Raw genomic sequence first — 13,403 nt, forward strand, 5'->3', positions numbered from 1 at the left:
TTCCCATGGTCTTGACAATTTATTGAAATAAAAAAATATATCACAGTATTCAAGTCACATTCACGTCCACTTCGTCAGTGGAACTTCACATCCCTGAAACAGGTCATGCATTGTTTTCTAGTTTTACAGATGAGGAAACAAAGGAGGACAAGTGACTTTCCTAAGGTCACTTGTCCTCCTTTGCATGGCTAGAAACAACAGAGTCCGAACTAGAACTTCTAGGCTCTTGAAATATGCATAATTCTTTCACTGGACTATTTTGCTTCAATAAATAAAAGAATAAATAAATAAACCTTCCAAGGGAACCTTGAGGAATCATTCTTCAAGCCTAAGTTTCCAGAGGCAGTTGTTACCAGCTGTCACCTAGAGCTTCTTGGCAGAGTGAAAAGGTTCTGGCTGGATTCCTTAGGCCAGAATGTCTAGTCTCAGAATGCCACAGAGAAATGCAGGGCCATGGGATGACTTAGAGGGGCATACCCTAGGCCTGCCAATCCTCCCAGTTCCTTGTCCATGGACTGTAAACCAGCTTTGAATTTAGATTCCAAACTGACTTGAGGAAGCTGGGCCCAAAGCTGCCCCCTTTCAGTGACCAGCATCTGTAGTTCTCTTAGCATGATGCCATGGACTTCTGCTGGATCTGTTAGCCCTCAGCATGAGAAAAAAGGAGGCTCTATGTAGACAAGGGTTCCGCAGTCCACCTCCTCCCAGCCCAGGATCAGATGCAGTTAGAAATATCCCAGAGGCCAGCTTGGCTAACATCTGGCCTGGAGGGCCCCTTATTTCACATATGAGGTAACAAGCCTTCTGAGAAGTGGTTGGTCCAAGGTCACGCAGCTGAACACTGAGAGAGCAGACATCACAGTCCAGTACCCTGTCCTGTGGGTATGTAGCTGGATGTCAGCTGCAAACACAAGTATAGGTCCCAACTCTGACTCTCTGGGGCAGGCAAGCTAATGCCTAAACCCAGAGGCTGCCTGAAGGGCTGAGTTTTGAGCAATATAAACAATCATTGTTTCTCTAGAACTGTTGGCAAATGCAGGGGCCAAAGGGTAGGGACAGTGAGTGGCTTGGCCACTGCAAGTACTTGAGGGAGATGCTGCTCTATTTGCTGGAAAGAGGAAGATGTCTGCATATGAACACGAGACGTCCCCAGAGGGATGGGTTTTGAGCCAAAACACTCTGCTGGGTCTCAGTTCCTTTCATCTCCCTGTGGCTCTATAACAATGGTTGATGGATTAACTGGCTGACCAGGGCAGCCACACCTTAAGATCTTCCATGACAAGCTCCCTACCTGGAAGGCCTGCCAGTGGAGTTTCTCCAAGTGACCATCCCAGCCTAATCATTCATCCAAAAGATAACACTTGGTCTTTGCTCCCTCTTTTTCCCCCTAGAAATGACCCCTGCTGTGAGTCCCTGAAGCCTGCATCCTCCCAGCCTCCATCTTGCTAGAGGCCCTGACACATGGCTGGCTTAGTCGGGGAGGCCTGGACCTGAGCTGACTTCATTTTGGCAGGCCCACCACAACTCCAAAAAACCTCATGATTCCCAAGAGCAAATAATCTTTATCATAGAGAAAGAGTTTTGAGCAGGGAAGAGGTCTCTGCCTCACACTTCTCAGCTCTATCAGAGTCTGCAGGGCCCTGTCTATAGAAAAGGCCACCCACACACTCTGCACCAGTATCGTGAGATGGTTTCCTTCTGCCTGGGCACCTAGGCCAGCCCTGCTGGGCCTGGCTAGGGCTAGCCCTACTGGACTTGCAGAAAAGTGTCTAGACTGGCATCATGTTTGACTTCTAACTTCTGGGGCCCCTCCAACTAGTCCAGGCAGGACAAAGCTGAAATCAAAAGCACCATCTTAGCCTGAGTCAGTCATTTGAGTGCAGACTGGAGTTCAGTGGCAGAGTGACCAGGTCTGAGTCAAAGCTGCCCAGGAGACTATCTGGGGCTACCACACAGTCCAGAGGGATAAGATCATGAGCAAAGTTCCAGTCAGATGTTCCTAGGTCACCACAGCTGGTCAAGCCCAGAAGTGACCATTTTTCAGTTGGTTGATTCCACTGTCCAGTTGGGGCCTTTGAGGGAGCAAGAGTCATTTCTGGGTGACTCTGTTTCAAATAGCCCTTGGCCAGGGCTTGTGGAGGCCAGCTATTCTTGGCATCCAGGCACATTCTGTATTTGAGGCCAAGGTCATTTGCTGAGGAGGACTCTTCCTCCAGGCAGTCTGCCTTGGCTGCCCTCTCCTCTGTGCCTCTCGTCTGTTTTAGGTAGCCCTGAAATGCCACCATGGCTGAGTCTTTTTCCTCAGTCACTTCAGGCTCCAAGGGACTGACATGGCCCAAGGATAAGCCATCCTGTACATCCCCGGGTTGCGCCACAGAGTTCTTGACTAGGCCAATGCCACTGTCATCCTGGCCCTGGCTATTGCTCTCCACTTGCTGCTCCCAGTTGGGCCCTGTGCCAAGACTCAAGCTGGGCTCCTGCATGCAGATCCCGCTGTCTGTGCTGTTGCTGCTGCCACTACTGCAGCTGTTCTCCAGCTCCAGGGGTGTCCTCTTTCCCAGAGTCCCCCCAGTTTGGGGGTGGAGAGCAGGGAGGAAGAACTGAGGCTCTTCAGTTTGCAGTGATGGCTTGGCACTGCCAAAGCCACTGTCTGTGCTGCCATGCAGCTCTGAGTTCCTAAGCTCTTGGGACACCTTGGGGAAGGCCTCCTCATCAAGGGGACAGATGTTGTCTTGGGTGTCTGGGCTGGGAAGCTGTTTGATGAGACTGAAGGGACTAGACTTCTTGAAGACCTGGAGAGGAAAGAAAGGAGTGGGTGAGGCAGAGGGTCACCTGGAGGAACCTACTCCAGTGTTGCTGTAGGAGGCCGTGGGTCCAGGAGGAGAGATCAAGGAGGTAGTACTCCAACAAAAGAGGACTACAGAGCCTGGAGTACACAGCCACTTGTTTTTTTGTTTTGTTTTGTTTCAAGTTTTCCTCCTAAAGCAATTTTCAGTTTGGCTCAGGCCAGATACATAAGAAGCTAGTATTCTCAGAGCCTAAATGAGATGACAAGCAGAGGGGACCTGCAGGGAATGGTGAACAATCTCAATTGCTGTGCTTTGGAAACCTGAGAGCAGGCTGGACTCATCTAGATCTAGAAGTGTGTTTCAAACACTTTTGACCATGACTTCAAAATAAGCAATGCGTTACATAATAATCTGTATGTAAGTAACCCATACATGTATGACTCATATACAAATAACTGAAACTAGTTTGACAAAATATTACTTATTACTACCAGTGATCTGTTTATTCAATTCTATTCTATTTATTCTTTCATCCTATCCATTTCATTTTTTAAAATGCTGGATGCGAGACATCAAATTAATTGTTCTACTCCCCGCGTTGCACAAAGGCAGGGCGGCTGCAATGTGCGGCAGTGGAACACGCGCAGAACTAGCAGCTGAAGAGGACATTAACTGCCGAGGTCCTCAGGGAAATCACTTAACTCTGGCGCTTCTGTCTCAGCCATACTAGTGTTCTTTCTGCTCTGGAACACACCAGCACGATGCCGTCTCAAGGCCTTTGCACGTGCTACTCTTTCTAGTTGGAATACCCTTTTCTCAGTGCTTTGCATGTACGTGTCCTCCTCACCATTCGGCTTTCAGCTTTCAGCTCGGATGTCGCCTCCTCAGAGAGGCCTTCCTGATCAGCCTTGCTACAGGAGTGCTCCAGACACTCTCTCCACATTAACTTAGTTTACTTCTTCCCAGCACTTAATTCCTGGAATTATTTTTTAATTTGTTTTCAAATGCCCTCTTCTGTCCCCAACCCCAACATGCACATACACACACAATCACTCCCCACCTCCAAACTCCTTAAGAGCAGTTGCTATCTAGACTTGTCAGCCACTTTGTTCCCAAAGCTTAAACTGAGCTAGCACATAGTAGGCATTCAGAAGGTTTGTTGACTGATTTACTGACTCACTGTTGCACATCTGCCCTCATTATCTTTGTATGTAATGACTCTAATACAACTCTTAGTGGTTGAGTTTCTATTAATATAACATGGCTTGGTGATTAAGAATGTGTATTCCAGAGCCAGACTTCATGAATTCAAATCCCACCTCTGCTTCTTTTCAGCTGTGTCACTTTGGCTAAATTCATTATCCTTTCTGTACTTTAGTTCCTCACCCGTAAAATGGAAATAATGACAGTATCTGCCTCCTCATGTTGCAGTTAATGCATGTAAAGTGCTTAGAACAGAGCCTGGTATATAGGAAGCACTTGACAAATATTTGGTGAATTGAATTTTACTCTCCAACAGTTCTCTGAGGAAGTATTATTTTTTCTATTTCCTAGAGGAGAAAATTAAACCTCAGAGAAGGTAAGTGATTTTCCCAGTCACACAGCACCAAAGGAAAAACCTGGAATTTGTATGCAACCGTCCTAATTTGAAATCCCCACTTGTCCAATATTACTTACCTTGATATATTGTTGAAGAATCAAATCAAAGCAGCTAATGAATGTGAACAAGCTAAAGGATGTGAAAGTGGTCTGTGCACTATAAGTTGTTCATAAAGTTAGTGATGACCATTAGATAAATGAATCATTAGATAAATGAATTGGGCTGTATTTGTCTTGAGGGCGGAAAAACTCTCAAGAGCAACTCAATTCTGTAATCCAAATGTACAGAAGGAACAAGAAACCAGAGGTTACCTGTAATCTCCTTTGGCAATTTGTATCTATGGCTATTTCAATGGTTTGCAAGAAAGTTAATAGTTTATAGAACCACCTCACCTGGCTGTAACCAAACCCCCCTGGGACCAGGGGCCATATTAATCAGCATGTCCTAGGTGCTCAGTAGCTGTAGCTCAACTGCCATCACATTTACTCTTTTCCTAGATACTTTTCCTGATGCCTGACTAAGAACCTCCTGTCCAGTGTACCAGGACCACCCTTCTCCACTTCTCTGCTTTATAGTTATCCATCCTGAGGGCAGGCCCCATGGTGCACTCATCTCTATATCCAGCTCCGGACCCTGCACATAGAATATACTCAAAGTTCTAGTCAAACAGGCAATGCATATGTTTGTAGACCTGAATCTCCGCATAGCACAGAGAAAGGACAATGAGCTACACACTTCAGCTAGACACAGGAAGCACTTTATAAGCACCTAAGGCTGGAATGGGCTGCCTATTCCCAGTTTCCTTGTCATACCTCCCTCCCCAGAGCCCTGCAGCTAGGATCGCAGTTCATTTTTGCCTGGACAAAGATCCTAATTAGGCCAGGCAGTCCCACCCCTCTTCTCTCCCTGCCTTCCTACTTCCTGAAGTTCTTACTCAAAATAATTTCAGAGGGTCTTTGTCTCTCTCCTTATTTTTCCTAGAGACCCTGGGATTGCTCTGTTGGGTCCCCTTCCAGATGTGAGCCAGTGGGCGGGGGAGGGGGGGCAACCTTTGGAACAGCCTGAATCCCAGGCCATAGAGAGAGGCTGAGGTTTGGAAATGCCACTCAGCGCTGCAGGTTAAGTTTTAGAGGCCTGCTTACCATGAATGAAGCATTTTTCAGAACTGCGCAGCAAAAGGAGACACTCAGGGAGGGGTTGGAGACTCTGGCTTCCTCCAAAATCCCCTCCTCTCCAGCATCACCTTTCTCTCTGCTCTCCCACTCTGAGGGCAGCCCAAGGGCCAGCACCTCCAGCCCCGTGTTCTTCCCCTTCCAGAGTACCTATCGCCAACCACTGTGGGTGGGAAAGACTGGGTTCCATCCCGGCTCTTCCTGGCTGTGTAACCCTGCGCCTGTAACAATCTCTCTATGCCTCAGTTTTGTCACTTGTAAAATGAGGACAGTAAATATACCTGAATCAGAGGTACTAATGCACAGGGGCTGGTCCATAGCCAATTACTAGTATTTGGTAACAAACTGACACGTGGGGGGTTGGGACTACTCAGTACATATCTTATCTGGGTCATTAGAAGGAAACTTTGCCTTATGGTCAAGTTTTCCCTCTGCCCCCAGGTGCTTAATGAAGGTGCTTTCTTGATAATGTCAAGGCTAAGGGAAGGGACTACCATGAGGGAGCATCTGTCTCCTGGAGTCCTGGTATGGCTGGGAAGGATGGGGTAGTAACCTCCCTGTGAGACATACCAGGACGGTAGGCAGCTTTTTCCGGCGCCGCACATACAGCTGGTGGGCCAAGAGGTAGGTCAGGGCTCCACAGAGCAGTGGGACAAAGGTGAAGAAGATGCTGAGGTTAGTCACGGTGAAATCTGCAGGCCAAGAGAGATGCATATGAGGTCAGGCCCTGTGGGACGGTCAGTCCTCAGGATCTCATGGCTATTCTCTGGAGCCACTCAGTGAGTGACCCAGGTGACCTCCACTAACCCAGGCTACCTCTAGACCACAACTCTAGATGTATCTGGGTTCTTTGGAATTGCTGCCTGGTCTTTGAACCTTGGCCCTGAAGGATTTCCTCACTATACACATTGACTGCTGCCAGCTCTCTGCACCCATACTACAGCAGGCGGAACAGTGAGTCAGGATGGTACAGCAGGAAAGTACAGGGACTTTGGCAGCCAGATCTGGGTTCAAATCCCAGTCCCACCACTGACTATCTATGAGGCTATGAAAAGATTCCTCAGCCTCTCCGAGCCTTAGTTTCCACATCTGTAAAATGGGGAAAATAATGGCACTTACTACACAGGATGGTTGCAAAGTACACAGCACTTACCATCTACCAAATCCTTTACTTATGTTATCTGACCCATATAACAACCTTAGGAGGAAAATACTATTATCATCCCTATTTTTATAGATTAGAATCCTGAGTCCCAGAGAGGTCAAGTAACTTGCCCAATGTCATGTACCTCATAAGTGGTAAAGCAGGGATTTGACTCAGACCTCTACAAAAAGTTATTTCTTATATCAGTGAATAAAAGCAGAAAAGGCTCTTAAGGCTGCCTGACACCCAGATGATGCCTTACTCTGCTTAAATGAGAGGAAGGCTTAAGTGACAATGAGCTTTCGAGTACTTTGGAAATGTAAGGACTCACTTTGGTCTTTGCCAGACCCTGCCCACACTGGACTGGGAGCTCCCAGTACACTGACTGCTGGCATGATTCATTGGGCACTGGACATATGCTGTCCTGAGATTTTAGTTACAGCTTCCTCTGGGTACATCCTGTCCAGACTGAAAGATCCTTGGGTCAGGACCATGGCCTTCACATCCCAAATCCCCTTCCCCTTCCCAGTGCCTGGCTGAGAAGCTGGCACAGTATTTGTTGACTTTAGCAGCTGTGGTGAGGAGTCAGCTAAGTTCTGCTTCCTCTAAGGGGGAGGTAAGGAGAAGGCCCTTTGTGCCCTCAACTCTAAGAGAAGACAACAGAGGACTGTAACAAACAGGAACTACCACAGATGACTGAGGGTGGCCTGGGGGGGTTCCTAGGAAGCATAGCTGTGCTCAAGTGGAAGTATCTGCAGAATCAGGACACCTGGCTCTGCCACCATGCCCTAAGCAGCAGCTTAAATGCACTGAGCCTCAGTTCCCTCATCTCTAAAATGGAGACAGTAGGAGCTCTCTCACAGGGCTGTATGAGGGTGGAGAGCTTTGTGGGGAGTGCCTAGCACAGTGCCTGGCATCAGCAGTTTTTTTGGATTGTGTAAGACATTTCCTGTGAGACCCTTCCTGCCTGTCTCCCCTTAGAATAGCAGCCCTGACCAACTCACACTGCCAAGATAGCACGATGCACTCCTCCTTGGACCATATCCCTTTGTTCACTCGGGAGCTCACAGAAGGTTTCACCTTGACACAGAACTCTCCCACCTCTCCGGGGACGGAGAAATTGAAGTTTTCATGTTTTACCTTCTTGTTTGTGAACTGAAATGAAAACAGTGACAGCAATAAACAAAATATCCTTGTTTCCTGAAGCATGAAAGCTGGGAGCTGGAGGGGCCTTTAGATGTAATCTAGGCCAATCCCCATCAGTGTTCTAATATAACAAACCCTGACTTATCAATGTAGCCAATATCCCTGTGATTACCATGATTTATTTTATATTACAAAAGAAAAGGAAGTGTTTTAAAGATGCTGAGGACCTTCCAAGAGGGAGCTGGAATCTACTGTGGTAGAAGGCAAAGAGGATGGATTTTGCAGATTCCAGATCTCCCACTTACAGGGGTGTCCTTGGGCCATTACATAGCCTCTTGGAGCCTCAATTTCCCATCTATAACAATGGAATAAATATCTACCTTCAAGGGGAGAAGAAACAATAGTTACGAAATGTCTCATGTGTTTTGTGACACCTAGTAGGCAGTGTCTTCCCTGCCACCTGGCAGGAGCACCAGTTTTAGGGCTGAGGTCATCTCAATTCCCTTCCCACCCCTAATGCCTCCCTATAATCTACTGGCAATTTCCCCAGCAATGCACAAAAGGCACTCCCCACCGCCCAGGCCCTGTGGCCTTGGAAAATCCCATACCTCATAGTGTCCTGGTACTTTTCGAATTGCAATCTCATACTCGCGGAAGTATGGGAAGATGCTTTCATATGTGTCGTTTTTAGGGGCCAGCTTGGGCCTGGGGGGCTGGATCTTTCCGAAGATGATGCCATTACGCTTCTCTAGCTTGATGCTGCCAACCGTCAGTTTCACTGTATGGGGAGGCAAAAACATGAGGCCTGCAGGCCGGGAAGGGCCTGGGTCCCCTACCCATGCCTGGCCTCCAGGGTTGAGCTTTACCCACCCTAAAACCTGGGCCACCTAGCAGATCATTAAGACTTCCTGGAGAGCACATTAAAAATACAGACGCCCTGGGCCCACTCAAGAAACAGCGAATCTGAATTTTTGAAGCTGGATCCTAGAAACATCCAGTATTTTAAACACACTCCTCAGCACTGGCCTGCAGACAGACATTTGGAAACCAATGACCTAGAACATCCTAGACCATCGGTTCTGAATGAATTCTGAAGAGCAGGCTCATCGCACAGCACGGTGGGTCCCAGCCTGCAGAACGGGAGAGCCCCATTGTGTTTGGTACTTGTTCTTTCCTCCTCTCTCAGAGAGACTCCCAACTTCTCAGTAGCACCTCCTTACTTCAAAGCTTCATATCCTAAGCCCTGAGAGTTCATCCCTAAAGTGTGTGTGTAGGGAGCTGACCCAAATCTGCCTGCTGTATACCACCCTATGCTGAGTACTTATAGATTTGATTCCTCTCCCAGAAACCTCCAAGTCACAGGCCTGGCCCTCGTGACTCAGCTGCCCCAACTCACCCTCAAACTTCTCTTCTGTAGGAAAAACAACTCCAGTTCCCTTTTTAAATCTTGAACAACTTGACTATTTTCATCTAAACCTTCTCCAAAGTCCTGACTCAGGTTTGTTTGAGCAACTAGGTCCCCAGCTAGGAAGCTCAGATGACATGGCGAGCTACGGGAACAGAGGGAAAAGTTCTAGACTAGAGATTCTGGTTGGAAGGGACCCCAAAGCCATGTTCTAGGCCCAGGAAAGGAAAAGCACCATCATCCTTGGAGAAGCGGGTGCTCGCGATAGTCCAGTTAGAATGCTGGCTTCCGTCCACTGCCCGGACTTTGGCTCGGTAACCAAAGCTATGGTATAGGTCCAGGGTGGCCATGGTGAGATCACAGGACAGCAGCAGGGTCTGGTTACAGCTTGGTATAGACTTCCAGGACTCCCGGCCATACCTGGAGACATATCAAGGTAGGCACTGTCAGAGAAACTTGTGTTCAAACCTCTCTCTTTTAAGAGGGAAGAAGCAAGAGGCCATAGAGGGTGCTCCCATGATGGTTTAGCCCTCAGGGTATTTCCTCTAGTCTAGGACATCTAATTGCAAGGGGGTCTACCTTGGTTCTGGGACCCTGTACCAATTTCTCTGTGGTCTTAGAGATTCTTAAATTGGAATAGTTGCTTCTAATTTGTCACTTAAATCCTAACTCCTCCAGGAAGCCTTGCTATTCCCTGAAACACAGCCTAATTTCTTCCTTATCCCAACTACATTTGCAGTCATTAGGGTTTCCTTCTTTTTCAACTGTACTATGGGTGATTTCCCTGTTTTTCCAGTAAGATGGAAAAACCTAGAGGGTAAAGGCAATACTGTGGTTTTCTCTTCCCGGAGCTACCAGCACACTGCTCAGCACATATGAGACCTAATCAGTACTTGTCAACTGATGGATATATGCCAGGGTCCTTCCTGGTGTCACTTTAGCAACAAGGCAGGTATCTTCCTATATCAAGGCAGTAGAAGGTGATGGATTCATCCACTCCCTCTTTCATCTCTCTTTCTCTCATCCTCCCTCTTCCTTACCTCAGGAGCTCCACTTCATAGTAGGTCCTTTCAGACTGATTTGGGATGGGTGTCCAGTGGAGGATGTGGTGGAAAAACTCTGCTTCGAACCACACAGATGGAGGGCTGAGCAGTTCTGTTGCTGGAGAGGAAAGTATTGGTATCAGAGCTGGCAGAGCCCACCTCCTGCTGCATGCTGCCCTATGCTGAGTGCTTACAGATTCGATTCCTCTCCCAGAACTCACCAAGTACACAGACCTGACCCTTGTGACTCAGTCCCTAAACTTCTCTTCTGTACAATAAACAACTCCAGTTCCCTTTTAAATTTTGAGCAATTTGACTTATTTTCAAGTGAAGATGGTGGCAAGCATTCTAACAACTCCCATTTATTGAGTACTTTACTATGAGCTGAGTGCTCTGCGAAGTATTTTACATATATTATCTCATAATTATCACAACAGCTCTGCAAGGTAGGGATTGATTACCCCTATTTTACTGGAGAAATGAAGGTTCAGAGAGGTTAAATGACTCGCCCAAGGCTACAGGGCTAGTAAGGGGAAGAGTGGGCCTTGAATCCAAATGTGCCTAATTCCAGTATTGTGTCCTTAAATCCAGTCTGTGATCAGAAGCAGAAGTAGTGGCTGAAAAGAGCCAAGCTGAGTCTGATGCATCCCAGGCAAGGAGCCAGGAGCTGAGGGGTAAGGTATGTCCACAATGAGCTTTGGGATGAGCTAGTCCCTGTCTCTGCCCAATCCCTGTCTCTGCTCCAGCCTCATCCCTAGGCCTGTCCCCAATCCCCACGCCTGGTCCTTACCTTGGCCCCAACCCTGGCTCTGCCCAAGGGCTCCTCTCTGGAGTTCTTTGAGTACCCATATACCCTTCTTGTTGGCATCTGCCTGTTTCTCCTGGGCAACCCTAAGCTGAAGCCTTGCCCGATTCCCCAGCTTCTAGAAGAGCTTTACCTATAGCCAGATGCCCAATTCAGGCTGGGTGAGAACAGACAGAATGAAGTGGCTCTTGTAGACTGGGCTGAGGACATTTCCATAAAGAGCTAGCACCTTTGGCTCCAAGGTGAAATACTAAATACCAGTGCCCATCTCCATCTCCTGTCTCCCCCTCCTTCGCAACACACACCATTTACCATGGGAAACCAATTTTAGGAGCCTCAAACTAGCACTGGCAAATTATTTGCACCTTACCCAACCTGTTCTCTTATTTGTAAGCGTGCAAATACACCTATGTTGAGTCTTGCCTATCAAGTGCAATGAAATAGGTCAAGGCCAATACCCACACTCAGTTCTGCTTCTCTTTTTCGTGATCTCTTAATGTCTCTAGAGAGTCGGCGACTCTCTCAGGCTTCCCTTGTTCTCTAACTTATCATCCTTCTAATAATGCTTCTTTTTTCTGGCCATGATTCTCTCTTAGAAAGTACATCTGTCCCTGTCCCTTGCTTTCTTCCTTATACCATCTTTGATCTTCGAGTCTGTCTTAATTTCAAAGGGTTAGATGGAAAGTGAAAAAAAAAATGCAGTGGGACTTTGTGGTATTTGGGCTGCACATCCCCATCTCAGCTCTTGGTCATGTGAATGGCTGACTGTATGTTTTACTTTGTATTTTGATGTGTGGATGCAGTTTCAGTCTCTGCTTACCCTGCCTCTGCTCTTGGTCCTTCCATCTCCCAGACCCTTTCATTCTCTCTCTCCAGGATTTATTTACTCTTCTCAGTTGCTGAGATCTTCCAGGGTAACAGGCTGGGTTAGGAAACTTAACTAAGGGGTAGCAGTAGGGCTGAGAGAGGCAGGAGGCAATGGGAGTGCATTAGGGGCTAAAGGAGCAGGGATGATCAGAAGCGGGCGACAGGTGTAGTGAAGAAAAGAGCTGGGATGGGGCTGAGATGCACAGGGCAGAACTAGGTTAACTGAAAGGCTAAGGGAAGGTTGAGTCAGACGGGAGAATCAAAGTAATCCCCCAGAGGGACGAGTAGTCCCATCATTTGAACAAGAACAACAAAAAAAGCCACCGATAAATTTATGATGCGTCAGGAGATGGATGGACGATGAGTTAGAGAAGAGGGTCATTTAACTACTCTGTTCCCCTCCACGCACCCCACACACCCCTCCAAGAAATCTCAGCTACTTCCACAACTGTGTGCCTGAGACCTGGGTTGGCCAGAATGAGGAAGATTCAGGGAGAGAGGAGATAATGGGTGCCTCTCTTCCCAGAGGGCCAGCCAGACGGGGTTTCCTGTGGGACGCAGAACTTTAAGGTACGGGTGACGAATGTGGAAGTCGGGTCCAGCCACCCACACTGCTCAGACCGAAGAGCGCTGAGAGGGCAAGGCAGGGCGGATCCCGATCCTTACCGTGAGCGCGGGAGCCGAGGCGCAGGCTGAGGAGCGCCGCCAGCGGCATTACCAGGCTCGGCAGCATTCTAGGCGCGCCGCATCCTCCGCGGCCGAAGCCGAAGCCAGGCTGCGCGCCTTCAGCCTAGCTACGCTGTGCTGCGAATGAAAACTCCGGCCGTCTGCCTCACCCGCAGCCCGCGAGGCTGACGTAAGCAAGGCGGGGCCTCGAGACATCCCGCCCCCGAGGCCTCTGTGTCTGGGGAACTGTGCAGGGATGTGTACCCGCAGCTGAGCGTCGACAACCCGGGCTGGTGGGGAGCATGCAGGGACAGGGCGGATGCGCAACTGTCCGGGGGCGGGTACACGGCTCCGGCCAAGGTTTCCCTCCCCCACCCTAGGCCCCTCAGTGCGATCGGGTGAAAGCGGTCTGGGTAGCTGGGAGGGGGGGGGTGGGTGTGTGTGTGTGTGTGTGTGTGTGTGTGTGTGTGTGTGTGTGTGGTGTTGGGTGGGGCCCAGATGGCTAGGAATAGCCTCGGCACTTTAGGTGCGGAAGATGGGGTGAGGTTGTCAGAGCTGATTTTACCAGACAAGTGGGGTGGGGATTGGAGCTGTGGCCGTGTCCGCTCAGAGTTGGGGAAAGAGATTGTTCCAGGCGATTAGGGGATGTGTGCGAGGACACGTGTGTGAGTCTTGGTGTCTGTCATCCTAGTACCTCGGTATAGGGCTCTGAGCTAAACCAACTGTAAAGGAGGCACTTTTCAACCTGACTTAATATTTTTGGAGG

At 48.6% G+C, this 13,403-nt stretch overlaps 1 protein-coding gene across 2 annotated transcripts; it reads right to left on the reverse strand.

Moving 5' to 3' along the window:
- On the reverse strand, nucleotides 1-12,792 carry IL10RA (interleukin 10 receptor subunit alpha). 2 transcript variants are annotated; one of them, XM_016155583.2, is made up of 7 exons: nucleotides 12,638-12,792; nucleotides 10,297-10,411; nucleotides 9,492-9,676; nucleotides 8,460-8,629; nucleotides 7,710-7,860; nucleotides 6,132-6,253; nucleotides 1-2,792 (listed from the first exon to the last, which is right to left on the reverse strand). In XM_016155583.2, exons 1-7 carry the CDS (start codon nucleotides 12,702-12,704, stop codon nucleotides 1,866-1,868), a joined length of 1,737 nt encoding a protein of 578 aa, XP_016011069.2. In that variant the 5' UTR covers nucleotides 12,705-12,792; the 3' UTR covers nucleotides 1-1,865. The 2 variants fall into 2 exon arrangements, with proteins under 2 accessions (XP_016011069.2, XP_016011060.2); XM_016155574.2 differs by having other exon boundaries at nucleotides 10,297-10,417.
- Between the last annotated feature and the right edge of the window lie 611 nt (nucleotides 12,793-13,403).

The sequence above is a fragment of the Rousettus aegyptiacus genome, unplaced genomic scaffold (assembly GCF_014176215.1).
Source record: "Rousettus aegyptiacus isolate mRouAeg1 unplaced genomic scaffold, mRouAeg1.p scaffold_m13_p_5, whole genome shotgun sequence".
Lineage (NCBI taxonomy): Eukaryota > Metazoa > Chordata > Mammalia > Chiroptera > Pteropodidae > Rousettus > Rousettus aegyptiacus.

Excerpts from the sequence above, each read along its gene's own strand:
- IL10RA (XM_016155574.2), bottom strand. The coding sequence starts at position 12,704 with ATGCTGCCGAGCCTGGTAATGCCGCTGGCGGCGCTCCTCAGCCTGCGC. Across the intron at positions 7,861-8,459 it reads AAGTACCAGGACACTATGAG|TTCACAAACAAGAAGGTAAA; the intron begins GTATGGGATTTT and ends TTTTCATTTCAG. Across the intron at positions 2,793-6,131 it reads AAAAGCTGCCTACCGTCCTG|GTCTTCAAGAAGTCTAGTCC; the intron begins GTATGTCTCACA and ends TTTCCTCTCCAG.